The following is a 26,582-nucleotide window of genomic DNA, read 5'->3' on the forward strand; positions in this document are numbered from 1 at the left end:
ATTGTTAAGAATAAAAGTTAAGTTTCACTCTTGCCTTATACACCAAAACAAAAATGGTTTAATATGGAGGCAGGGCCCTTCAAAAATAATTAAGCAGTCTTAATGAGGAGATTTGAGAACAAATTTGTTTTAGCTTTTTTGTTTTTTGCATGAAATTAAAAGGCCACTGTTTGTTTATGGTTAGACAGCTGCAGTACACTGCAAAAAGTACCGGTAAGTAAAGTTTTCTTTAAATAAGCAATTTTTTTTCTTGAATTGAGCAGGTAAGGGAAAAATAAGACAATTTAAATTTAAAATAAAAAAAAACTGTTGCAGTCTCTTTAATATCTAATTATTTTATTTTAAGGGAAAGATTACTCATTCAATTGGCAGATTATCTTATTTACCTAATCAAATTAAGGGTATATACACTTATTTAAAGAGATCTTTACTCAGGTGGCTTATTTTCTGCTTTTCTGACCAGCAGGTTAGCAACTCAAAAACTAGATTTTGTTTTTACTAACCAATAAAAGCACTATATGTAACACCTGACGGGGCACAAAGACCAGAACCCCTTAGTAGATTAGAGGGTTTACTCAGAGAAAAACAAACTATGAGAGGAAGAGTTTTTGCAGATAACAGGAAGGCTGAATAAAATATAGCAAAAAAAGTTTGCCCAATTATCTTGAGCTTCCAATCGCTTTTAAGCATTGAAGATGCTGTATTTGGAAATGTTGACTGCCTTAAAAAAAAAAAAAAAAGTCAGTAAAGTTAAACATACCTCCTCCAGTAAATAAGCAGTTAGACTTTGATTTTAGAAATGCAACAGATGTTATTTGGGCTCATCCCTGATATAAAATGCTGAAGGCATCTCAAAATGTCAGTTTTGTTGTTGTTTAAGAATAGTTCTTTGGACGAATCAAAGCAACAAAGAGAAAGCTGGCCACACAATTCTGATCGGTGCCTATGAGCTTGGACAGGTATGAATAAATGAAAGATTGTGATGGTGTCATGGGCACAGAGGAACTCACAGAGGGGGGTGGGGACTGCCTGTCAGTCAGGGGTAGGCTCTCATAGCCAGGGTTGCCATTGGAGGAAACGTTTTGAGTCCTGTATGGAGACAGAAAGAGACAAGGACAGAAGAGGAAGGGAGAGAAGTAGCAGGAAGAGAGAGGGGAAGGCAGGAATGAGACACAGTCAGAATGACAAAGGGGACAAGAGGGCCGCAGGGTGACAGGACCCAAAGACGGGTAAAAGGAAAGAAGAAGAGAGAGATTAGAAAAAAGGTGCAGAAAAGCAAAGCACTTAGAATAACTATAAGCATCACTGGCCTTCAAGTGGAGCACTGTGAGGGCCAGCTGCAGACTCACGGTCCACTCCTGACTGATGTGAACAAATATCTACACTTACATGCATTTAACGCTATTTCTTTTTCATTTCTTAGCTGCTGAAATTTTCTGCAAATGAGATTTTTTTTGCTTTGAAAATCCTGGGTCAATTTAAAAGCAGTGGACCGTGTTATAGTGCTTGTTTCAAGCCATGTCAGTATATCTGTGTGGTAATGTTGTCAATGAGACTAATCAAAGTAATCTACAGTAAAATAGCACTAAATAAGTTGAAGGAGGAGGAAGGGTGGGGTCTAAAAGTAAAAAGAGGGGAAACAAAACAGGAAGCAGGAGGAATCCTGGAGAGAGGAGCAGCTGGGGGGGGAGATAACCTGAGAGAGCCACAGTGAGGAGACAGCTGACAGCGATGATACAGGAAGGGGGAAACGGGGTAAGGTGGGGGGGTTTACCTACTGACAACCTGAGCCTCACATCGCCGGAAGATTTTTTTTATGAGCGCAGCTTCATCATAGACGCCCTCCCCCTCCGGCACAGCAGTGACACCTTAACTGCTGTCCAGGAGACAGGAGGCCGTTTTTTTTCAACCAGATCTGTGAAATGTCCGCAGCGCCACTATACCGTCTGTCCTGAAAACACTTGACAGACGGATAGACAGACACACAGACAGACAGACAGACCTCTGGAGCTATGTCTGTTCCTCTGCCTACACTAGTTCCCACTGACCTGTCTGTGTGTCTGTCTGAGGTTCATGTGCTCAGCCTGACAGCTCCCTGTATGTGTATGCATATATGTTAACATGAAAATTTGAAGCTTGCACTAAAACTAGATGCATCCCCCTAATCTATTTCAGTAATGCAGTCTGGAAGGTGAAATCCCTATAGCTTAATTGAGCAGAGGGATGAATTTCAATTTTTTATTTCAATTTTTTTTATATTAGATTAGACCTAATCAAAATACCAAAATTAGAATATACAAATAAATTATTTTATAAAGAAATGTTCAAATTTATGTTAAAGTATGTCATGGAGGAAACCAGGGTGTAACAAAAGCCTTGGTTGCTGTATTAGCAGCAAATCAGGTCATCCTTTTTGTTTTGGTTCATAACTTCCACTTGACAGCACTCCATTGATTATCTATGGGGTTCAGATCAGGCCAGTTTGCTGGCTGATAAACAGTAACAGCATAACCATTGGGGCAGGTGGTGGTACTTCCGGAACTGTGCAGGTCCCAAACAGCTGCAGATAATATAGGAGCCCTATTTATCACCTACTGGAGAGGCTTCAAACTGGACTACAACCAGTGTGGGTTTTTTCCGCTCCACTGCTGCTCCAGATTCTGGGTTCTTGCTTTTCAAATGAAATACAGACTTTAATCTGGAAAGAGGTATATGGGGTTCCAGTTTATGATTGACCTATACACTCCTATGACTCCAGCTGCAGTCCTCTCCTTATTAAGGACGCCATCTTGAAATTTATTTTTTTTTTTTTTTCATTTTTTCTCTACACATCTTGAGGCAATCCCTGTCCCCTCCTTTTCCTATAAATGAATTTTCTTTGGTACACTAGCTAACTTTCCCTTTTCACCTTCTCATAAACGAAACACCTTTTGACATTTTGACGTCCACACACTTTAAATATCTTCTTTAAGAACCGACTCTAGATGCATTTTACTCTTTCTAATATTTTCCAGACTGCACCTTTTTGGGTAAAACGTTTTTCTTTGGCTACACTCCTCCATTAACATACTTGGATACAGCCATGAAAACAGACCTCTTTAGCAATACTTTTTTATGGCTTCCTTTTGACCATCTAGTGGATAACTACCAGCCTTAGTGTAACATTTCTGTGTTTAAATCCTTTATTTATTGGCCTCTGTTATGTTCTTATCAGCTTTAAGCCATAATCATCAGAATAAAATCACCCTAGATATAGTAAATCAGTTTCACTTTTCAAAATTATTTACAGGAATACTTAACTTGTGTCTAATCTGCTTTAGAGTAAAGATTAATTTATGTTTTTTGGACTATGATTATCAACTGCATCCTGTCTCCTTTAGCTCAAAGACCTTTTCTCAGCAGTGCTCATTCAGCCTCTGTGTGGTGTTTCTCTGAAAACTGATGAACTGATCTGAGATGGGGGCAGCAGGTTAAGGGGGCCTGGTGTTCCAGATGTGGCGACAGAATCACAAGGATGATGTATGTCTGGAAATATTTGTTTTGTCTGTCTTCCTGTCTGTCTGTCTGTGTGTCTGAGTGTCTGTGTTACTCACGGGAGGGGCGGCGCGCTAGAAAAGGGGGGTGTCCACCCAGCCCCCGGGTAATTATAGAAGGGGGCCATTGCCCCTCGCTGAGACCCCGAGGATGCCTGTCTACGTGCCTGATGGGAGGTGAAGGGGTCCTCACTCTCACTGTCCGAGTCGTCGTATTCTTCTGATTCGCTGTCCATGAAAGAGACGGAAGCAGAAAAAGGGGAATGTGAGAGCAAATAAACAGAAACGACTGAGTTTCTGTGCCATAGATGATAGACTATGCAAGTACCACAATTACTGGAACCCTTATTAAAGAAGTATAATCTGAACAAATGAACCACAGGGTAACTGATTCTCCACTGGCTTGAGAAGCAGCATAAGAAGCTTTTCTCATAATTATCCTGTGTTTCCCACCAGATCCAACTGGAAAGCCGAATCTCATACCAGATAAGGTGCATGAAAACAGCTGATGGCTGAAACAAAGTGCTGTACAGAGCAACAGACTACGAAAATATATCTGGTCACACCCCTGGGAACATGCCTTTAGGTATAATGACATGTGAAAAAACAACACTGTAGGAAAACATCACACAAGTATGAGTCGGAATAATAACCTAACTATGCCACAGTAAAACACTGTGAAGTACACACCCCTGATCCTAATATACAAACACTAGTCCAAAGGGGAGACCTTTGAAAGCAACATTAACACTTTAAATAAATGTGGGATTTTTGATGTTCCACCAAATCTCCTTCATTTTCACATGTTTAGACGAACAGAACCTGCTTTGATAAACACCAGCATATAACAGAGTGATAAGAAATTATTCAAAAGCAGTTCTAGTAACTTTTCCTGACCCCTGAAAACAGCCAGCTCACATGTTGATAGTTGTGTAATGTATAAAAATATTTGACGACCCCCAAGATACCACTTCTTTGCTCCATTTAAGGTGGATTTTATCTATTTTTTTCCCATTTCTTGCTGGCATTAATAAACAAGGTTCTCCCTCTAGTTTTGTTTGTCAACGGTTTTAATTCTCTTAATTTTTGCTATGACAATATTCATGGGCAAGTTCTGGTAAGCAGTAACTTCCAAGTAGCGGTTTTTGTAACTCATAAAGCCTTACATTAATTACAAGCTATCTTGTCTTTATCATTATTAAAAGTGGCTTAAATAACTGAATATTGGTGTTATGAGAACAGGAATTTTAAAGTTATTCAAATTCACTCTGATCAACTTAAGAACTGAAAATAAAATATGTAAATGTGTGCTGGAGTAACATTTTTGGTATGAATTGTTTATGATGCACGGGATTTCTGTTAAAAGATTTCCAAAGGTGAAATCTATTCCCCTGAATAGAATTTATTTAGAAATGATTGTAATAGATTTCTTTATTGTTTATGACACATTTCCAAACATAATTGCAGGAGAAATATTTAAACACATTGAAAAAAGGTTAAAATTGTCTGCTTTTGAGGATGCACATTATGCAAAATGCACAATTTTCCTGTATCGTCATGAAACTTTAATAAACCTCCTTATGATTGTGGTGAATGTTTAACTACTATGTCATCACATCAGGCAAGATCAAATGTCTTCATACTAGTAGAATGACACGAAGGCAGGCTCTGATTAGAGTCTAACCTCTTTTTAAATTCCCTTCAATGTTTTGTGCATGTTAAAGAGTATTCCCCAGAATACACCAATCTGTGCTGTTTCTGATTATAAACAAACAAGCAGGCAGCCTCTGTTTTAAAGCAGGAATGTTCATCCTCATGTGTCATAAATGTTAAAGAGTAACAGTCCTTATATTATAAAAGATTTCTAGATGCATCCATGTTGTACTTTACCTGGGGAAGCTCCTCCAGGCTCCAGGAAGAGAGCAAAGGATGGCAGTGAAGGCCAGACCAGAGAGGAAAGAATAAAGGGAGAGGTAGAGCAATCCCTCCATCCCATCATAACACAGGCCTTTCAGTGAGTCAATGTAGTCCTAACAAGAGAGAAAAAAAGACAGTGGTGTAGAGGCAGTGGTGTGGGACTGAGCATTTAATTTTGATGCTGTACCTTATTAAGACCTCGGCAGTTCAGCAGTGCCACCAGCTGATGGAAGTTGCCCTCTGTGGAGTTGAGTATCTGTTGAACCTCCCGGAGTGATTTCTGTGAGTAACACCAGGTAGATTAATCTTGGAATTTTCCTGACAAGGCCTTTATTTGTAGCTCCCTGAGCAAGAGCTGTTTCCTACCTCAGCTTTGGGAAACTGTGGGAGAGCGTTCCTGTCCAGACTGGAGAGGTGTGTGTGGATGCTTGAGAGCGCCCTCTGAGACTGGGTCAGCAGCTAAATCCAGAAATTCACCAAAGTCAGTACAATCACATGCTCTGGATTTGGATTGCTACTTATAGGTGAATTTTTACTGTTGTTTTTTCTAAGTGCAGGTGCTAATCTGAGTTATCACTAGTCAGAAGTCCCCATATAAATTTTATACTGAAATGAGGCTTTTAAACATTTATTTGGCTTTTTTTTCCAGGGTGTAGTGATTGAACAGAATACTGCTTCCACAAATTGTAAGAAATAGAACTGAAATATTTTTAATTTTCTCAGATTTTCTCCAAACATACAGTAGTGTATTGTATTCACCTAGAAAAAAAGAAAATAGTATTTTTTTCTGAATTAACATAATTTTTACAAAAATAATTAAAACATTAATTTTTTATGAATTTAACGAGATAATGCTGCTTTGATTTTGTAGTGGATGTTCTGCTACTGTTGGCATTGCAGATTTCTAAGCAAGCAAAGCCTTTCCTCCAGGGAAGCTTCAACATGTTCTGTCTGTTTGTTTGATTGTTCCTTATGTTCCTAACAGAGCACTTCGTAGATATTTTAGTTATCAGGCTCCTCTCCTGTGGAACCAACTACCAGTTTTAGTCTGTGAGGCAGACAGCCTGTCTATTATTAATGCAAGGCTTAAAATTTTCCTTTTTGATAAAGCTCATAGTTAGAGTGGCTGAGGTATCTCTATAGGTATTCTGCTATAGGCTTAGACTGCTGGAGGACAAGGGGACCCTTTTCATCATTCTATCTCTATTCTCCAACTCTGCAGTATTTGTTAGTTCAACCTGTAACGTTCTGCTCTCTCTGCTTATAGTAGCTTAATCTGCTCTGTTCCTGTTTAGCTGTGACACCATCCTGGAGAGAAATATTATCTGGTTGAATTGTCTCTGTGTTGTGAATTGGTGCTATAAAAATAAACTGAATTGAATTGAAATGTTTGTGGAGTTTAATTTGGGATATTCTCTTTTCTCTTAGTCATGTACATGCAAACAGTATTAGTTTATTTGACTTTGCAAAAGCACTTGCGTGCCTGGTCTACTCGTGGTACGGTCATTTCCCCCCTTCTTCATCTCTTTACATTTCATTGTATTTATACATAAAAACTGGGCTTTATTGTTTATTTTTGATAAAATTAATCTCTTTAACTCAGAAAAACAACCTGTTTTATTTTTTTCAGGTGAATGCAGTATGCTTCGGTACAAACAGGCTCAAACATATACATAAATCACATTTTTATATTTCACCATTTTACATAGAAACATCAATAAGGTTGCTTTTCTACCACAGACGGCTTTGAAAATATTTTTTTGCGGGGGTAACATTTAGTGAACAATACCTTATTAGGAAAGAGGGTGGTAAAAAAGACGCCCAAATGTTTTAATATCAAGAACAGAACTCAGGACAGCCTCATTGAGGACTTCAAACTCCCCACATAAATAGTGTGTCTACTCTACCAACTGAGCCATACAACACCCCATCTACAAATGAGTGCAGGATAACTCAAATGCTAAATGTTTGCCTGTGTTATGCATACAAAATAGGTGTTGTACCACTGTACCCAATGCAAATGGAAAAAGCATTGATTCAGATTTTAGTAAGGAGCTTCAATGATTCACTTGAACTTGTATGTACAATTCTGATTCTGAGAAAACTGATAAAAATCCACAAAAATTTCAATATCTTATTTTTTCTTCTTCTTTTCTGTGGGAAAATAATCATCAAATTAATTCCAATCATGAGTGGATGTAAATTTCCCACTGTAACTGACTGAGCATCTCTATTTCTCACTCTTCCTGGCCTTCAGGAAGCCTCTCACTTTAGCTCACAGTCTAATGTGCTGATACATGTCCATGTGACTGAACGTGGTCACATTACCTGCTGGAATGGACTGTTCATGCTCCTGCTGCAGGTCAGGTAATAATCCAACACGTCTGAACGGCCAGCAAAACAGCAGCACACAAAAGATCAGCTCACAAAAGAAAGGAACATTCATCTGGCATTGTTTTTGATTCTGCTATCAGAAGCACATTTAGAGCATCAGATCATGTACAGGGAAGGCGTGGCAAGAAGAGAAAAAAGGTGACAGCTTTTCTTTTTTTCTTCCAGAAAGGCTTTTTCTAGCATCAGTACTATACCTGAGCTTGTGCCCGTGGTGATCTGAGTATAGTTAAGGACGAAGACGTTTGGCTCTGAGCAGAAGTCGCTGAGGGCCTTCAGCAGGAACCACACAGGAGTGGAGGAGGAGGATGTGCAAGGAATGTAAGAAAAGGATGGCAGGGGAAAAAAGTTACTAAAAACAGTAGAAAAGTGATGTTTATAATAACTATAGACCAAAATTTATTTTCAACTTTGATTTTGTACTTTTGGATACATTTTTTTCCTTCCTGGGTCTTATTTTAAGTCGGATACATTTTAGTTAAGCAATTATTAATATTATTTTCACTTTCACATATTTTCTATATATATATTACAGATACTTAACCTTATTGCATTTTATGAGCATTTTATGTGACAAAACAAGATAAAATTAGGCATATTTTTTGAAACTGAAGAACAATGGTATAATATTTTTAAAGCAATTAGTATTTAGAAATTATGTGAAAAATGTGACATTCACTTGTTATGTCATTTCATTGATATCTGTGATATTTAAAAATTATTACAGTTTGTTTTATGACTAATTATTTCATTTCTGGAAATAATGTATGGGAACTTTTACTATGCATTGAATATGAAATGACAAAGATGAAGAAACTGTTGGAAGTAAATAGGTTATTAATGAATTTGAAAAGATTACATTTTATAGAACATGTTGAATTATTTGTAGAGAAAGTTGACATTTAGAAAGTCTTGTTTTCTTGTTGTGATTATTGATGATGAATTATCATGGAAACAACACATATAAAATGAATAATCTGCAAAATCATCTTTGTTATAAAGTGAAGGAAGCTTTAATTTATGAAACAATACATCTGTCAAATATAAAACCTTTATATTATAAAAGAGATTTGTAAGAATTATACACAAAGTTGCTTATCAAAAACACACCAGTAAGTTATTTGTTAAATCCAGAATATTAAACATGTCCGAACACTTTTAGCTGTGCTTAAAGCAAGATGTAAAAATGTACCAAAAGAGACCCCACACCTTTTTCCTTTAGATGAGGTTAGCGGAGGAAAACATACATTTGCATATACAACACTTAAACAGATGTGTCTTTTAATTATTGGGTTAAAATGGTGAAATTCACTTCATGAAGATCTCAAAATGTGTAAAAATATAAAAAGTATATTTAGTATTCACTATTTATATAAAGAATTTCATGTTAATTTCCTTATGTTTTATTTTTATATACCTGATGAATATTGATATTGTCTTTAAAATGTTCATTAATTAAAATTAACATCGATGTTTGTTATTGGATTATTTTAACCGTAAGCTGCTGGGCAATGGTTATTTATTTTGATTTTTTTTTTTTTTTTCAGGGGCAGACACAGTAAGATTTTTATCTTCTTCCTGCTCCCTTTTGCTCATAGAAAATGTATGACAGAAAGAGACTTTTTTGTTTGTTTGTTTTTTCGTGTGAATTTTTTCCTTGGAGCAATAAATCTCAATCAGAAAAATGTGTCAAAATGTGTCATCAAGCTTTTTTCCGCCTAGATCAGGATCTGGACTTTGACTGGGCCATTCTTATTCTTGCCATAGTAGGTCTGTATGTTTAGTGTTGTCCATCGGGAGATAAAAGCTCTGCCCATATGTCAAGTATATTGCAGGCCTTGTCCCAGCTATGCCCTTTGTTGAGCTCCATTAATCCCTTGATTAACTCTAGTATTTTTACTGTGTCTGCTGGAGAACTCACATCATAATATTGCCACCACAAGGTATTACTTTGCATCATTATTATTTGTGTTATTTCTCCACCAATCATAGCATTTTCCAAAAAGTAAAACAGGGGTTTAGAGGTATCAAAATACCAATGGACCCCTCAGTTTTCTAGTTTGCTGTGTAGAACCTTCTATCTATATCTATATATTGTTTTCTCTCTATTTCAAAATGATTCCGTACTTTGTGTTGATCTCTTATAATACATAAAATCCTAATAAAATTCATGTATGTTTTGTTTTTGTTTTTTTAACCAATGGGATAGAATCTGAAAAAGTTCTAGGAGTATGAATACTTTAGCAAGCGAGAGACAGAAAAAGACACAGCTTGCGAGCGACCCACCAGAAGAGGGAGTGAGAGGCCCAAACAAGGAGGGCCACTCACTGAAAAGCACTGACCCAGAACAACACAGACTGGGCTGGCTCACAGCTGCTCCATTGTTTCCCTGTCAGTAACCAAGGACAGAGTGGCTCTGTGTGGATGCACAGGCTTTGGGACATCTCCCACCAGCCCCTCATGACACGAAGACTCTTAAACTGAGCAACAGTAAAATAAAGAAAAAATCCCCAACCCTTCAAACCCTTCTGACAGATGAAAGAAGCCTCCCCCTCAGTGAGAACAAACACACTTAACAATTAAAATGGACATTCTTATACTGTAGTAGTATAGAAGCTCTTTGTACCCCCTGAATGTCACAGAGATTAAGATTCTTATGGATGACATAACACAGCCCGCCTTGACCGTCTCTGCCTCTATTGTAAATAATGTTTACAACATTATTTTCACACTTTTGCACAATTGGTCTTATTTCCCATTAGAGCAAGCTGCAGCAGAAGCTTTGAGCCTGTTCCACTGACAGCAGGCTGATTGTTTCTGTCTCCTGAAGTGGTCCTAAGATGCCCTCCCCAGCTCTTCCTGTCCTCTCCTCACTCATCCTGAAGGCACTTCTCTTCCTCTTTTATCTTTATTTCTCCAAGCCAAACACCCACAAACTTGCATGCAATAACGCGCACTCCGGTGAACAAATGCACTTTGTTAAAAAGGCGTGCACACGCTCATTGAATCTTTAATCTCTGACCCATTTTCCTGCTGTCTTGGTATTCTGCCATGAGTGTAGCATTCCTTATGCAGCTGGGATTTTCACATTAGAGCACAAAAGAAATAGAAATAAAACGCAGAAATCTCACAGGCCTGCCATCAGGGGTCAGGCCTCCTCAATCATTTTCTCTCAACTGCTGCCTTTCATTCACAGTCTCTGCCATCTTTCCCATTCTTCCCAGTTTTGATGGATCTACTTACCACAACAGTGGCTGTCTCCAAACCCAGGGAGCCCCAGCTCAGCAAGAGAGCCAGCCATGCCAGCACAGTCATCCTGTGAGGAGAGAGGGGGGCAAGCACTGCTCAGCCAGAGGGACACTCTGTACATACGTCCAGAGTTGGATCTTTTCTGTCCAGAGCAAAAATGCTAAGTTTACTCACAGGATGAGCAGCCAGCGGGCTTGCTTGGCCAGTCCAAGCAGGATAAACAGACACACTATGAGGTCGAGCAGCAGCAGCAGCACGTATGACAACCACCTACAAAAAACATATATATTTCAATATCAAAGATTACACAAACTTAGCTATTTTTATCCTACAGGTAATGCAGCAAACAAACATTTTTTTAACATATTTTTTTTACACACAACCAGAGCAACACACAGATAAAATTAAATATATTAGATAATAACGGCATGGAATGACTGACAATTAAAAAGGGACAGAAATTAATGGTTTTTAAAAAAGAAAAAAAAAATCTAATTTAGTTCAAGATAAAATTGTTAAATCTGAACAGTGTCTGAAATTCTGAACAGTGTACAAATTAGATGGTAAATACGGTCTGCTTCTATTAAAAAAAAAAGAAAAAGTGGTCCTAGTTTATATAAAGGAGTAAACAAAAAATAAAGTGGTACAGTTTTAGTAGTTTAGTTTAAAATCAATATGAGATGTTCGAGAAAAGCTCTGAAGTCTCTAAAAGAGTAAGGAGGGTTGAGTTAAAAATTTAACTAGGGAATTTAATTTACACAAAAGATTATTAATAAATTATCTCAAAATACTAAATAAAAGATAAATCCAAACAAAGAAATAGCCTTAAAACAGTTTGAGTGTTATTAAAATACTGTAGACTTTATACAGATGACACTGAGATTTTTTTTTTTCAGTATTAAAGGGAAAAAATGCTTTTTACAAATTTTTATGAAAAAAAGCCTTTCTTATGCTTCCGTACCCTCAGATTAAACTATGGAGCCATGTTGGCTTATTATAATTGATTTCTGTGCTTTACACTTAGTTTTTGCTCTCTTGGTTAATAAACTTGCTCCAGCGAACACTTATTCTGTATTTTTAAATCAGTTTTGAGGAGTTATAGCTGTTTTTATTTCTTTTTATATTTGTATTTTTCATTGTAGAATGCTTACTGTTGTGTTTTGTTTTTTTTAGGTAGACAATTTTAAGATCTGTCCAGGGACAACAGATGAAAAATAGCCTTTTGGCTAATTCTGGTGCATTTGTAGGAATGCTTTTTAATGTACACTGTCCCTGTCAAATAAATAAATTAAATTAAATTAAGAAAAGTAATCACAGATCCTTCCTTCCAGCTTCTGTATGACTTCTCAAGTTTTCTTAACAGACCCAATAGGTGTTTATATTCATGCTGTTAGTTGCCCAGTTTTTATCTGCTAAAGGAATGCTTAATCCCATGTTGTTAAATGCAAATTTTTTTCCATTTCTGTTTTAATGGATTGCTGTTGTCTTTCTATCTTGCAGCTACTGAGGTGCATTTAACATGTCAGTGTGCCATCTTCAAAAGTTTTTTGTTTCCGTCATGTTTTCATTTGCAGTACAGTCCATTTAACATTTTTGATTGCTTTTTTATTCAGAATGAAAACCAAGAAAGAAAAACAAATATAATAGAAATACTCTGGGAGATTTATTTTTGATATAATGTTGGAGGCTGGAGAAGTTCCACCCTTCTCCAGCAGAGTCCGCCGTGGATCCTCCTGAGCAGAGCCTCCTGCACAGCTGCTGCTCGTTACCATCATCAGAGGATCCACTACTTAAGCTGTCTTCAGACCTTGCCTCAACGCCGCAGTGTTGATCCAGTTGGTTAGCACCTAAGCCTAGAACCTCTGAGAACCTTTGTTGACTTTGAATCCAAGCTGGATTCTAACTTTGTCTCTGTTTTTCCAGGAAACCAGTTTTTCTCCCGTGAAGCTCTGGAAGAGCTTAACCTGCCGAGCCTGCCCTCTGAGCCAAACCTGAAGACTCCCTCTGGTTTCCCATGCAGCTCTGGACCAAGAGCTGGAAACTCAAACCCAAGGTCAGCTCCCACCTGAGAAGCAAGACGCTGAAACAGCTTGCGGACTCTGCAACCAAACCTTCTCCAGTTCCAACAACCTTCCTCTCCAAGCCTCATTCAAGGACCCACAAGGTACAAGCCAGAAACAATCCTAAAGACAAGTTCCTAAGTGCTCCGCTAACTAAACTGTCCTCCACACAGACTCCGGTGTACCAGTCTCCCTGGACCAGAACCAGAACCCGTTTCATTGTGCTTGTGAACAATAAACTCTGTTAAACTTTTAAAACTGTTTCCGTCTAGTGGTGTTCTGCATCATTGGGTCACATTAGAGAACCAATCATGACAGAACACTGCGGCCAAACACAAGGCCCAGCAGATCACATCCGCCGTCGTTTGGAGGAGCAAGAAGCCCTAATCCAAGGACAAACCCAGACACTCCGTGAGTTGTTTTGTCTTGTTGACACTCACAATCAAATGCTTCAGAGCTATGCTAATGCCACGCCAGCAGCACAACCATTTCCGGGTCCGGTTCCCCCTCCGAGGTCACCAGCCGTGACGTCACCTGAGTTCCGCCCATGCCTTCCTGAGAGATTCTCCGGTAATATGAAGGATTGTAAGGGATTTTTATTTCAGTGCCGGTTACTTTTTCAAAATTCTCCCAACAGTTTTTCCACGGACTATAAAAGAGTAACCTTTATTCTTTCTCAACTTACAGGAAGAGCCTTGGAGTGGGCTCAGGCCAGATTCCCCAATGATGAAAGTCTCAACTGCCGATATTCTGACTTTATTTCTGAATTTTCCCAGGTTTTTAACCAGGAGACGGATCAAACAATTGACTCTCGTGCCCTTTTCAGTATAAAACAGGGAAATTCTTCTGTGGCTGATTTCTCAATCAACTTCCGGGTTAAGGCAGCAGCTTCCGGATGGAACCAAAGCGCCCTGAAGGGGGCTTATTTTATGGCCTTAAATGAAAATATTAAGGACGAACTTGCTACTCTCGACGAACCAGCCTCCCTCGAAGAATTAATCAAGCTGACAATAAGATTGGACAACCGAATCCGAGCTAGAAGGAGTTCCAAGCCAGGAAATCTAGGATCTCATTCATCTGCTCCTGCTTTAAATAATGTGTCTGTTATTTCTCCTCCCACAGAACAGTTGCCTAAGTTGAGACCTAAGGTCCAGTCTCTCCCTCTGCCTGTTCAGGCTTCTCATTCTGGTGACATGGAAGAGGAACCTATGCAGGTTGGACACACTAGGCTCACTCCTGAAGAAAGACAAAGACGTTTTCTGAGTAAACTCTGCATTTATTGTGGTGAGAGTGGACACTTCATCGCTTCCTGTCCGGCTAAGTCAAAAGCCTGGGCCCGCCAGAGGATCTGAGGAGTCTGGCGGGCCGAACTAATTCTAAGAAATCTCCTCGATTGTTTCTTCCAGCCACCTTGTTTTTTGATAATCAGAACCTCTCCTTCTCTGCATTTATTGATTCAGGCTGTGAACGGAACCTCATTGATTCCAACCTCGTTCAACAATTAGGAATTGAAACTATTCCACTTTCTCAACCACTTCGTGTCTCTGCAATTGATGGGAAAAAACTCCACCAAGTTACCCATCAAACTCAACCCCTCGAGCTACTACTCTCAGGTAACCATCGTGAAACCATCACATTTTTTGTTTTTCCCTCTGCATGTTCGCCTCTGGTGCTCGGCTTCGAATGGTTGGAGAAGCACAATCCACGTATTAACTGGTCCGACCGTCACGTGGAATCCTGGTCTACATTATGTCATGAAACATGCCTTCGTGCGGCAGCCCCTATGGTGGGGCCTCCTAGAGGTGGGGGGGAGATGGACTCTCCTGACCTTTCTACAGTTCCCCCTGAGTACCATGACTTGGCTCCGGTCTTCAGTAAGGTCAGTGCTACGTCCCTTCCACCACACAGACCATATGACTGTGCTATTGAATTACTACCTGGAGCACCGTTACCCAGCAGCCGTCTATACAACATCTCCAAGCCCGAACGAGAAACCATGGAGAAGTATATTAACGAGTCTTTAGCTGCTGGAATTATTCGCCCATCTTCTTCTCCTCTGGGTGCAGGGTTCTTCTTTGTTGGCAAGAAGGATGGTTCTCTAAGACCTTGCATTGATTACAGAGGTTTGAACCAAATAACAGTTAAGAACAAGTACCCTCTGCCTTTGAGCCTGTCCAGGGGGCTACAGTCTTTACCAAGTTGGATTTAAGAAATGCATATCATCTCCTCAGAATCAGAGAGGGAGACGAATGGAAGACTGCCTTCAAAACCCCCTTAGGTCAGTTCGAATATTTGGTGATGCCCTTTGGATTAACTAATGCCCCCGCCTGCTTCCAAGCTCTAGTGAATGACGTCCTCAGAGACTTTCTAAATGTGTTTGTGTTTGTTTATATAGACGACATACTCATTTATTCAAGAAACCTATCTGAGCATAAAAGACATGTCCGCCTGGTGTTACAGAGGTTATTGGAGAACAAGTTGTTTGTCAAGGCTGAAAAATATGAGTTCCATCAACCTTCTGTGACCTTTTTGGGGTTTGTGCTCGAGGGCGGGCAGGTTAAGCCTTCTGAAGACAAGATTAAGGCGGTTTTGGAGTGGCCGGTTCCTGAAAATCGCAAACAGCTACAGAGATTTTTGGGGTTCGCCAATTTTTACCGCCGGTTCATCAGGAACTATAGCCAAACAGCTCTACCCTTAACCTCATTAACGTCTGTTAAAAGAACTTTCCAATGGTCTCCCGAAGCTCAAACTGCTTTTGAAAAGCTGAAATCTTTGTTTTCCAGAGCACCCGTGTTAATTCAGCCTGACCCTTCTAAGCAGTTCATCCTGGAGGTTGACGCTTCTGATTCTGGCGTTGGAGCCGTTCTGTCCCAGAGACTCGACACAGACCAAAAGATCCATCCATGTGCTTTTTTCTCTCGTAGGCTCTCTTCAGCAGAACAGAACTACGGCGTCGGAGATCGAGAGTTACTGGCCATTAAGTTGGCATTGGAAGAATGGAGACACTGGCTAGAGGGAGCTGAGCACCCGGTTCTAGTTTGGACAGATCACAAGAACCTTGCTAGCATCCAGTCAGCCAAACAGGCCAACCCTCGTCAATCCAGGTGGTCCATTTTCTTCTCAAGATTTAATCTCATTATCTCCTACAGACCCGGATATAAGAATGTGAAACCAGACTCCCTCTCGCGTCTTTACTCCGTCGATCAACCTGAGACACCTGAGCCTGTCCTTCCGGCATCATGCACTGTTGGAGTTGTGAACTGGGAGATCACTGATCTCATTAACTCCGCCCTGGCCTCGGAACCCGACCCAGGTAACGGTCCGGCTAACAGAACCTATGTTCCATCTTCCGTCAGGTCCCGATTGATACAATGGATGCATGCTGCCAAATTTTCCGCCCATCCGGGAGTCAGTAGAACCATTGCTCTCATTACAAGACGTTTCTGGTGGCCCACGCTTCACAGGGACGTAAAGGAATACGTGCTGGCCTGTCCCACTTGTGCCAGAAACAAGGCCTCGCACCAGCCACCCTCGGGTCTGCTACAGCCTCTTCCGATCCCTTCTCGCCCTTGGTCCCACATTGCTATTGATTTTGTCACCGGTCTCCCAGTCTCTCGAGGTATGTCCACTATATTCACCATTGTTGATCGTTTTTCCAAGTCATGTCATCTCATTCCTCTCAGGAAGCTCCCCTCGGCATTCCAAACGGCTCAGCTTCTTGTGAAACACGTCTTCCGGTTACACGGAATTCCCCAGGAGATTCTGTCAGACCGTGGTCCTCAATTCATATCTCAAGTCTGGAAAGCATTCTGTGCAGCTCTGGGCTGCAGGTCATCCCTGACTTCTGGCTATCACCCACAAACTAATGGTCAGACCGAACGTATGAACCAGTATCTTGGATCCACCCTCCGCTGTCTAACCTCCAACAACCCCTCCGACTGGTGCCAATATCTACCTTGGATTGAATACGCCCATAACTCCCAGAGATCTGCATCCACCGGTCAGTCTCCGTTCCAGGTCAGTCATGGTTACCAACCTCCACTTTTTCCCGCAGATGAAAAGGAGATATCCGTCAGAACCATCAATCAGCACATCCGTCGCTGCCAGAAGATCTGGAAGGAAACCATCACCACCCTCAACAGATCCTCTGAAACCACAAAACGCTTCGCTGACTCCAGGAGACGTCCCGCTCCCGAGTACTCCATTGGACAGGAGGTATGGCTGTCTACCCGAGACATCCCCCTCAAGGGTATGTCTCGAAAGTTATCCCCGAGATTCATTGGTCCGTTTAAGGTTTAAGGTCATCAACCCATCTGCAGTTCGTCTCCAGTTACCTCCTACTCTACGCATACACCCCACCTTCCACGTTTCTCAGATTAAGCCCGTGGTTTCTAGCCCCCTGTGCCCACCATCCGACTCCCCACCACCCGCCCTGGAAGTCGATGGCCATCCTGCATTCACCGTCCGTCGCATAGTGGACTCCCGTCGGCGAGATCGCGGCTGGCAGTACCTCGTCGACTGGGAGGGCTACGGACCAGAAGATCGTCAGTGGGTTCCTGGCTCTTACATCCTCGATCCTTCCCTGATCGAGGAGTACGAGCGTTCCTGCCCATCAACTTCCTTCGGACGTTGAGGGGGGGGGGGGGGGGGGGGGGGTACTGTTGGAGGCTGGAGAAGTTCCACCCTTCTCCAGCAGAGTCCGCCGTGGATCCTCCTGAGCAGAGCCTCCTGCACAGCTGCTGCTCGTTACCATCATCAGAGGATCCACTACTTAAGCTGTCTTCAGACCTTGCCTCAACGCCGCAGTGTTGATCCAGTTGGTTAGCACCTAAGCCTAGAACCTCTGAGAACCTTTGTTGACTTTGAATCCAAGCTGGATTCTAACTTTGTCTCTGTTTTTCCAGGAAACCAGTTTTTCTCCCGTGAAGCTCTGGAAGAGCTTAACCTGCCGAGCCTGCCCTCTGAGCCAAACCTGAAGACTCCCTCTGGTTTCCCATGCAGCTCTGGACCAAGAGCTGGAAACTCAAACCCAAGGTCAGCTCCCACCTGAGAAGCAAGACGCTGAAACAGCTTGCGGACTCTGCAACCAAACCTTCTCCAGTTCCAACAACCTTCCTCTCCAAGCCTCATTCAAGGACCCACAAGGTACAAGCCAGAAACAATCCTAAAGACAAGTTCCTAAGTGCTCCGCTAACTAAACTGTCCTCCACACAGACTCCGGTGTACCAGTCTCCCTGGACCAGAACCAGAACCCGTTTCATTGTGCTTGTGAACAATAAACTCTGTTAAACTTTTAAAACTGTTTCCGTCTAGTGGTGTTCTGCATCATTGGGTCACATTAGAGAACCAATCATGACATATAATTTACAGAGAATTCAGACACATTTGTACAAAACAGTGCATGGCGCATAACAGCTTGAGACGTGTCATTTGGTATCCTGACTGTAAGACGACTAAGCTCAGGATCAAATGGAAAAACAGGAAATGAGAAATCATGCTGGTTTGGTGTCTGTCTCTAGCAGACACTGGTTAAGAGGTGGGATAAACTTTGGACAGGTCATCAGTCCATCACAGCCAAAACAGATTTATAGAGGACAAACACATGCACACACATACGAGGACACACTCAGTCCACAATGTGGAATATGGTAGAGAAGCCTTGTATGCATGGGGGAGCATGCAACATCCATTTAGAAAGAGGTTTCAACCACAGACCTTCTTCCTACATTAATTAAATTAATACTTTTATTAAGTGATTTAGTCACTGTATATACCTGAATACATTTCAATAACAAATGAGTAAATATCTCTATTTGCAGGGAACTGGTGTTGGTGGAACAGCAACAGAGATTCAGTGCTGACATGGCTGGTAAAGTGAAGGCATTACAGGCAGTAGCCACATCATCTGACATCACTGATCTGCACTTTTATCAACTTAGATCTGAAATGAAGCACTTCTTCTACATGTTTAACAACTTATATCACAGAGTGTAAAGCATTCAACAAAACTCTACTACTATATATGTGTGAGAAAATCATATCTGATTTGTCGAGATTCACTTCTTATTGCTAATGAAATAAAAACTCAAGCTAAATATGGCTTTCGTATTATGCAAAGGTTATATGTTGAGACAGTAATCCATAGATAGTTTATCAATATGCTTTATGATTAATATGTCTTTATTTAGGAACAGTCAATTTTAAAATCTCACATCGAGCTACTTAGAAAAAACAACTTATTTTAAAAAAGATCCATTCCAATAAGAAAGCATCCTAATTGCATTATTTTTGAAAATATATAAGATCAAATTAGTTTGAACCTCTTGAAGAAGTTCATCAAACTCAGGATTCTGTTACCATGAAAGATAAGGCTTTATAAACTGAGCATTATCAACTGTCAAAATGATCAATGAGACGTTGTAATATCCCACATTAGAAAAATAAAAGCACCTTGTGACGAGATAACAAACAGTTAAATTAAAAGACAGCAAAAGGTCCTAAACCAGGTTAAGAAAAGTCCAAAGCATTAATCAGATCAATGATCAATGATAATTTCTTATTTGTTTCTTTTAATTAAAGAATAGGCTCTGTTAAAATATTGTAGTAATTACAGTAAAAGCAAAGCAAACTGCTTTCTAGAAAGCTCTATAAAAGAACTGTGGTGAGATGCAGAAAACTGAAACATGATTAAACATTAATAAATACAAACATCCTCACTTTTTATTTCATGTTTGAAAGCAGGACCATGTGCAGAAGTTACTATCATAATATTTATCAATCTAAACTTTTCTGTGGTGTACCACAGGGCTCCATTTTAGAGTAACTAGTCTTGTTCTTCTATGTTAATGAAGAGCCTGAAAGCTCTTCACATCCTAGGAGGCAATGTTGGCATATATGTGACTGCACAGACTCCACATAGGGAAGCAGAGGTGTGTGGGAGTTTTTCCTGTTGTTATTGATTAGAGAAAAATCAAGAAAGATGAGTTCAAGGATCCTGGTACAGGACTGGGTACTCAACTTACATTTGAAGCCTATAGTAGGAAACTGCCAGGAACTGTTAAAGGTTATTTTGGATGCTCAAATGTTATCTTTTAAATTTGCATAATCTGATTTTTCTATATAATGACCAAGCCAAACTGAAGTCTCTGATGTCACTGTACAAATAAGCTTTGAATTTTGGATATTAGTAAAATCCTAAACCAGTATAATACATAAATTAAATATTTCAATTGTAATCCTGACTTTTAAATGTGTTGACCGCAAGATGTAAAACAACAAGTTTAAAGGATGAGCAAAAAGAAAGAGAGGTGTTAAGGGAGACATGACTAGAGACATCTTCTTGATGACCATTTTTATTTTATTTTAGGGGCCATAGATGTAAATGTAAATTAGCTTCTCAATGGTATCAAGGAAGCAAAATGACTTAAGAGTGAAAAAACAAATGAAAAATTAAGATGGAAAAAAACTAAACAATGTTAAAATAGAACTGGTCTCACAACATGAAGTTTGAAAAAAAAAAAGAAAAGTGAAAAAAAGAAAACAGTGCTGTGATTATTTTGTACTAAAAATCATAGTTACACAATTTTCATCAAACGATTTACCTTTAAAAAAGTAATACATACTCAGAACGTCTAGACAAGTGCAGAGTTAAAGTATTAATTTCACTGAAAACTAAGTTTAGAAATGTTTTCAAACTGGGAAGGTCCCAAAATATAATCATATTTAGTTTCATTTTTAATGCAAACGTGGACATTTATGCTACATTTTTAGTATTTGTGCCGATCTAAGAAAGCAAAGAGGCTGAGAGACTATGCAGACAATGTCTTTCCAGGTCATGCAGAGACTGTCTTTCCAGGTCAAACAGAGGCTGTCCTTCCAGGCCATGCAGAGACTGTCCTTCAAGGCCATGTAGAGGCTGTCCTTCCAGGCCATGCAGAGGCTGTCCTTCCAGGCCATGCAGAGACTGTCGTTCCAGGCCATGCAGAGACTGTCGTTCCAGGCCATGCAGAGGCTGTCCTTTCAGGCCATGCAGAGGCTGTCCTTCCAGGCCATGCAGAGGCTGTCCTTCCAGGCCATGCAGAGGCTGTCCTTTCAGGCCATGCAGAGACTGTCGTTCCAGGCCATGCAGAGGCTGTCCTTTCAGGCCATGCAGAGGCTGTCCTTTCAGGCCATGCAGAGGCTGTCCTTTCAGGCCATGCAGAGGCTGTCCTTTCAGGCCATGCAGAGACTGTCGTTCCAGGCCATGCAGAGGCTGTCCTTCCAGGCCATGCAGAGGCTGTCCTTTCAGGCCATGCAGAGGCTGTACTTTCAGGCCATGCAGAGGCTGTCCTTCCAGGCCATGCAGAGGCTGTCCTTCCAGGCCATGCAGAGGCTGTCCTTCCAGGCCATGCAGAGACTGTCGTTCCAGGCCATGCAGAGACTGTCGTTCCAGGCCATGCAGAGGCTGTCCTTTCAGGCCATGCAGAGGCTGTCCTTCCAGGCCATGCAGAGGCTGTCCTTCCAGGCCATGCAGAGGCTGTCCTTTCAGGCCATGCAGAGACTGTCGTTCCAGGCCATGCAGAGGCTGTCCTTTCAGGCCATGCAGAGGCTGTACTTTCAGGCCATGCAGAGGCTGTCCTTTCAGGCCATGCAGAGACTGTCCTTCCAGGCCATGCAGAGGCTGTCCTTCCAGGCCATGCAGAGGCTGTCCTTTCAGGCCATGCAGAGACTGTCGTTCCAGGCCATGCAGAGGCTGTCCTTTCAGGCCATGCAGAGGCTGTACTTTCAGGCCATGCAGAGGCTGTCCTTCCAGGCCATGCAGAGGCTGTCCTTTCAGGCCATGCAGAGACTGTCCTTCCAGGCCATGCAGAGACTGTCCTTTCAGGCCATGCAGAGGCTGTCCTTCCAGGCCATGCAGAGGCTGTCCTTCCAGGCCATGCAGTGGCTGTCCTTTCAGGCCATGCAGAGGCTGTCCTTTCAGGCCATGCAGTGGCTGTCCTTTCAGGCCATGCAGAGGCTGTCCTTCCAGGCCATGCAGAGGCTGTCCTTTCAGGCCATGCAGTGGCTGTCCTTTCAGGCCATGCAGTGGCTGTCCTTCCAGGCCATGCAGAGACAGTCTTTCCAGGCCATCCAGATACTGTCTTTCCAGGCTATGCAGAGACTGTCCTTCCAGGCTATGCAGATACTGTCTTTCCAGGCCATGCAGACAATTTCCTTTAGGACATTTAAGGTTGCGGAATAGGTTACCGACAGGCAAATGGCACAAAATAAAGGTTGAAACGCGGGTGAGCAAGCAGGAGTGCGCCACTTATTAGCCGGAAGGAGTTCGTCTTGTAGTTATCTCATTTAATTTCTTGATTAAAATAAGATTCTTTAAATTTTACCTTTTAACATTTTACATCTTCGATGCCTATCTGGGCTGCAAGATTAGCCGTCAGAGTCTGAGCACAGGACAGTGTTATTTTTTTCTCTACCTGCTTTTATCATGTTTTTTTTACTTGCTTTTATTCTGCTTTTTTGTGGTCCAATTGTTTTATTTGTTTTACAAATGTTTTTTCTTTTATTGTGCTTTTATTTTTCCTATTTTTTATTATCTATTTCATGCACTGAATAGTCTGTATGTACTGAATTGTGCTATACAAATAAAATGACCTTGCCTGGCCTTAATGTTGTAGTAATATTATTATTATTATTATTATTATTATTTTCACTTATGCAGTGTTGGAATGGTATATTAGCGTTTTGCAAGTGATCTTTAAACCAACGTATCTTTTTTGAAAATCTTTTAGGAAACTGATTATTGGTATTGTCTGCATAAGAAACAGGTGAAAATAAAAGATGCCTCCTTCAGAGTAATGTTTAAGATGGTCATAAGCATATCAAGTATTTTCCGCCGCTAAATATCAGTTTGAAGAAAATATATTTATTTTTTTACAAATAACCCATATTTTTCAATGGACTGTAGCCTCACCTGTAGTCCTCATTGACCATCAGTGTGGTGGCGGCCCAACCAGGGGTAAAGGGGTTGGGCAACAAGCTGCTGGTGGGCACCACGGTTGGAGCAACAGAGGGTGGCACCGGTGTCAGAGGCGTGATCGACGCCCCACTGACAGTGCTGTCGTTCCCCATCACCAGCTCTACATTGGTCCGAGCTAAGGAGATGGAGGAGAGAAGGTTGATCACGTTCTCCGATAACCTCCGGCAGTTCCTCGTTGACACCAAGAATGGTTTGCTGCCAGAAAACATCTCCTCCATGGAGGTCAGAGGGCCAGAGACGGAGAGCTGCAGTCCAGTAATTGTGTCTGAAATCTGTGAGAGAGAGGAGACGAAGAACATTATGGGGAGTTATGATAACCCAAAGACAAATGAGCTGATACTTCTAATGCTTAAAAATCCCTAGTGGTTGTTAGAGGAGAAGATAGAGTGCCTCACAGTGCTAATGGCTGGCACTTAAAACATATGGAGCTGATGTTTTTGATAGTGGGGAAAAAAACTGCTCCCAGCAGGAAAGAAATGTCCCTACAACCAGATTTGTATTGATTTGCTAACCTTTTTTTTTCTACCAGAGTTTGCAGATAAACAGTCTGAATCAAGCTTTTTTCCCCTATCTTATCTCTCATACGGCACCAAGCCAATTACAAACGGCACTTATGAAAATGCGCAGAAAGCCTTAAAATGATATTCATCTTTTAATACATTAAACCAATCTCACACTGAAACTTTTAAAGTCTTTTTTTCAACTTCTCTCAAAATCCTCCATGATGTGCTGTGGCAAAATAAATCTGGATGCTCATCCAGCCTCATTTATCACAGTTCTGGTTATTTTCAACTATTTAATTATCGCTCTGACTGTAATTATGGGCGCTTTGGGTGAGAAAGTGTTGTGTTGTCAAAGCAGAATAAAACTGACTATTGTCTTTTTCTCTTCCCCAAGCCTGTAAGTTCCAACACATATCTATATGTGTCCTGTTGTCATCAGATGCATATCCCCTCAGACTATAAAGCATGTAACTTTTTTACACTGATCTATTATCGTTTTAAACCTGTTTCATTTAAAAAAGGTGGAAATAATTTCAGAATGAAGATTTTACTAAAGCTTTCCTTCCTCTGATAATCCTACTAAGTTTAAGTTACCGTAACAGAAAAAGATTGTAAGTTTAAAGAGTGATGTTTGGATATGGGAAGACATGCATCCGAATGTACCGTTCACACAGGTGGGTAAAGTACCCAAAACTTGTACTTAAGTAAGAGTAGCACCACTTCAACATTCCTTTAAAAAATAGTCATCCAAAAAATTGCTCAAATTAAAGTATTACGTAAAAAGGTTACTCAATTGTTGGATAATAACATCACATTTAAAGGTATAGTAGAGGAAGTTCTTTTTCCATGTGGATCATCAAAATAAGTGGTCCTCCTAATTGTGAATCATTCTGGCGATATGTTTACGTAAGGTCAGCTTACGTGCTCGTCCCCATTTTCACTTAGCTGTGGTGAGTCTGACGTAGTGAAATAACTGCTAATTTTCTTTTGTAAAGTAAGCTTGTATGAGGGATACAAAAAGCAACTTTTAAACAGAGTGTGCACGAGGAGAAATGGGCTCGTGCATGCTTTCGTACGTATTTAACAGGCGTTCCATCTCGGGAGCGGGTACAGGGTTGTGCATGTGCTTTTTTGTTGATCTAGAAAGCGCAACTATTTTCAAAAAAATGCTAAAATTGCCCACCATACTTTTAATGTTTAGAAATTATGCAAACAGACAGTCTTAATGCACAAGTTCAGGTATTTTAAGGACTCAAATGCATAAAGAATATGTCATGAATTTTAAAGAACAACAGAGCAGAAGAAACACTTTTACAAAAAAAACTTTTTCCACATAAAACTTAAAAAAACAATCCTTACAGCGATAATTGTATATATATGTTATGACAGGGTAACAGACTTCCACTGTTAATATCTACTGTCTGCATGTTCACCTGATCTTGGAATAGTTTAAATTACTCACAGAGGACAGAGTGTTAAGAGAAGGTATTTCTATAGTTCATAGTGTGACATGAGTCAATATATAAATACCTTGAATTCACATCCAGTCTGTCTAAACTTTCAGAATTTGTATAAAGAATAATGAGCACTTATTCCATACAAGAGATGTGTAAAGATATATATATATGGCATATTACAGTATATTGCCACATTTTCCATTTTTTTTAATAATAAAAAAGTTCTTCTGTTAAGTTTTTTTCCCACCACATTTTTTTACTATTTTCTAATTCTCAGGCTTATGAAATTCCAACAAGGGAGGTTTGTAGAGAAATGTTATGAAGTTCCGGAGATACAAATAATGCTAGGCACCCCATCAATCAAGCATTCACAAGTTTGTTAAAGGACTTTCATTTACATATCTGAACAGATGAATACTTTATGATTTTTTTTTTTTAGGTCTGGAACAAATTGCCCGAGGCAGGAAAAAGGCTTGGTTGAGGGGGCTGCAGAGCTCACACATCCATGAAGTGATAAAAGGTCATCTTACTGTAAGAACAAAAACCACTCTTTATGAAATATCATACATCATCCTGCAAAAATAATGGTGAAGCTTTTGAATTTCATGACGCACATAGATATATATGAAAGAATAAAAATCAGATTTGTGTTAGTGTAACTCCCCCAACCGCCTCTGCCGTCACTCCACCGCACTGTTCTCCTGACCTGTGTCATGCATGGAGTGCATGTATGACATTTAGCTGTCTGACTCAAACAACACTGCCAGACCACAGTGGAGATCTATAAGTTTGCATCTGCATCTCTTCCTCTGTGGGCATAACCACATGTGAGCAGGAAAACATTTTGTCCCTCCCTCCCGCACAAACAAAAAAACAAACAACCCGACAGCATCAAGCAGCACAGACATACACCCTGCATGACATTATCCTGGCGGGGAAGCAGCACTCACCAGCAGATCGATGGAAGCAAGCGTGTAATTGGCTGTGAGAAGAGACGAGGTCAACTGATACATCCCATCGTTAGCCTCGCTGTTGCCATAGAAACCGATGCCTATGGCAACACTGTAAAAAGGGGGGGGGGGTGAAAAAAAAAAAGCATGAGAACACTGTCGGTGAATGTGTAACAGCCATAAAGCAGTAAAAGCACATAAATGTTATGTTTAATTCAATGTGTACATTTTAAATGAATGCGACACAAGTAAGATGTGAAGTGCTTTGGATGAGCATACCAAGATTCAAGCAAAGGGAAAGAAATAAACGGATGACTGCAGGAACAAAATGAGGAATCTGCATCTTAGCAGTTAACGCTTAAGCTCCAGGGAAAAGGGGGGAAAATATTCCAAAAATAAAACACAGAGACGTGTTTACACATTTCTCTGTTATTCGGATATTCAGATTAAGGCCCAGGCCAGATGTTCATCAAATCCCCTCAAACCCAGGAGAAATGGTATGACCCA

General features: G+C 40.6%; 1 protein-coding gene across 3 annotated transcripts in view; it reads right to left on the reverse strand.

Annotated features, from left to right (window-relative positions):
* Positions 1-26,582, reverse strand: part of ttyh1 (tweety family member 1) — a 52,469-nt gene that overhangs the window by 2,626 nt on the left and 23,261 nt on the right. Inside the window, exons 4-14 of one of the 3 annotated variants that reach the window (XM_038284267.1) lie at positions 26,076-26,187; positions 23,100-23,437; positions 11,265-11,360; positions 11,085-11,157; positions 8,039-8,114; positions 7,779-7,834; positions 5,817-5,909; positions 5,638-5,730; positions 5,424-5,563; positions 3,594-3,761; positions 1,011-1,089 (exon numbers count right to left, since the gene is read on the reverse strand). In XM_038284267.1, the coding sequence (XP_038140195.1) occupies positions 1,011-1,089; positions 3,594-3,761; positions 5,424-5,563; positions 5,638-5,730; positions 5,817-5,909; positions 7,779-7,834; positions 8,039-8,114; positions 11,085-11,157; positions 11,265-11,360; positions 23,100-23,437; positions 26,076-26,187 (1,324 nt within the window). The remainder of the gene's footprint in view (positions 1-1,010; positions 1,090-3,593; positions 3,762-5,423; positions 5,564-5,637; positions 5,731-5,816; positions 5,910-7,778; positions 7,835-8,038; positions 8,115-11,084; positions 11,158-11,264; positions 11,361-23,099; positions 23,438-26,075; positions 26,188-26,582) is intronic. The other 2 variants (XM_038284269.1, XM_038284268.1) reach the window with 2 other exon arrangements.

This window comes from Cyprinodon tularosa, unplaced genomic scaffold (assembly GCF_016077235.1).
Source record: "Cyprinodon tularosa strain WSP-4 unplaced genomic scaffold, ASM1607723v1 ctg2, whole genome shotgun sequence".
NCBI classification, from domain to species: Eukaryota; Metazoa; Chordata; class Actinopteri; order Cyprinodontiformes; family Cyprinodontidae; genus Cyprinodon; species Cyprinodon tularosa.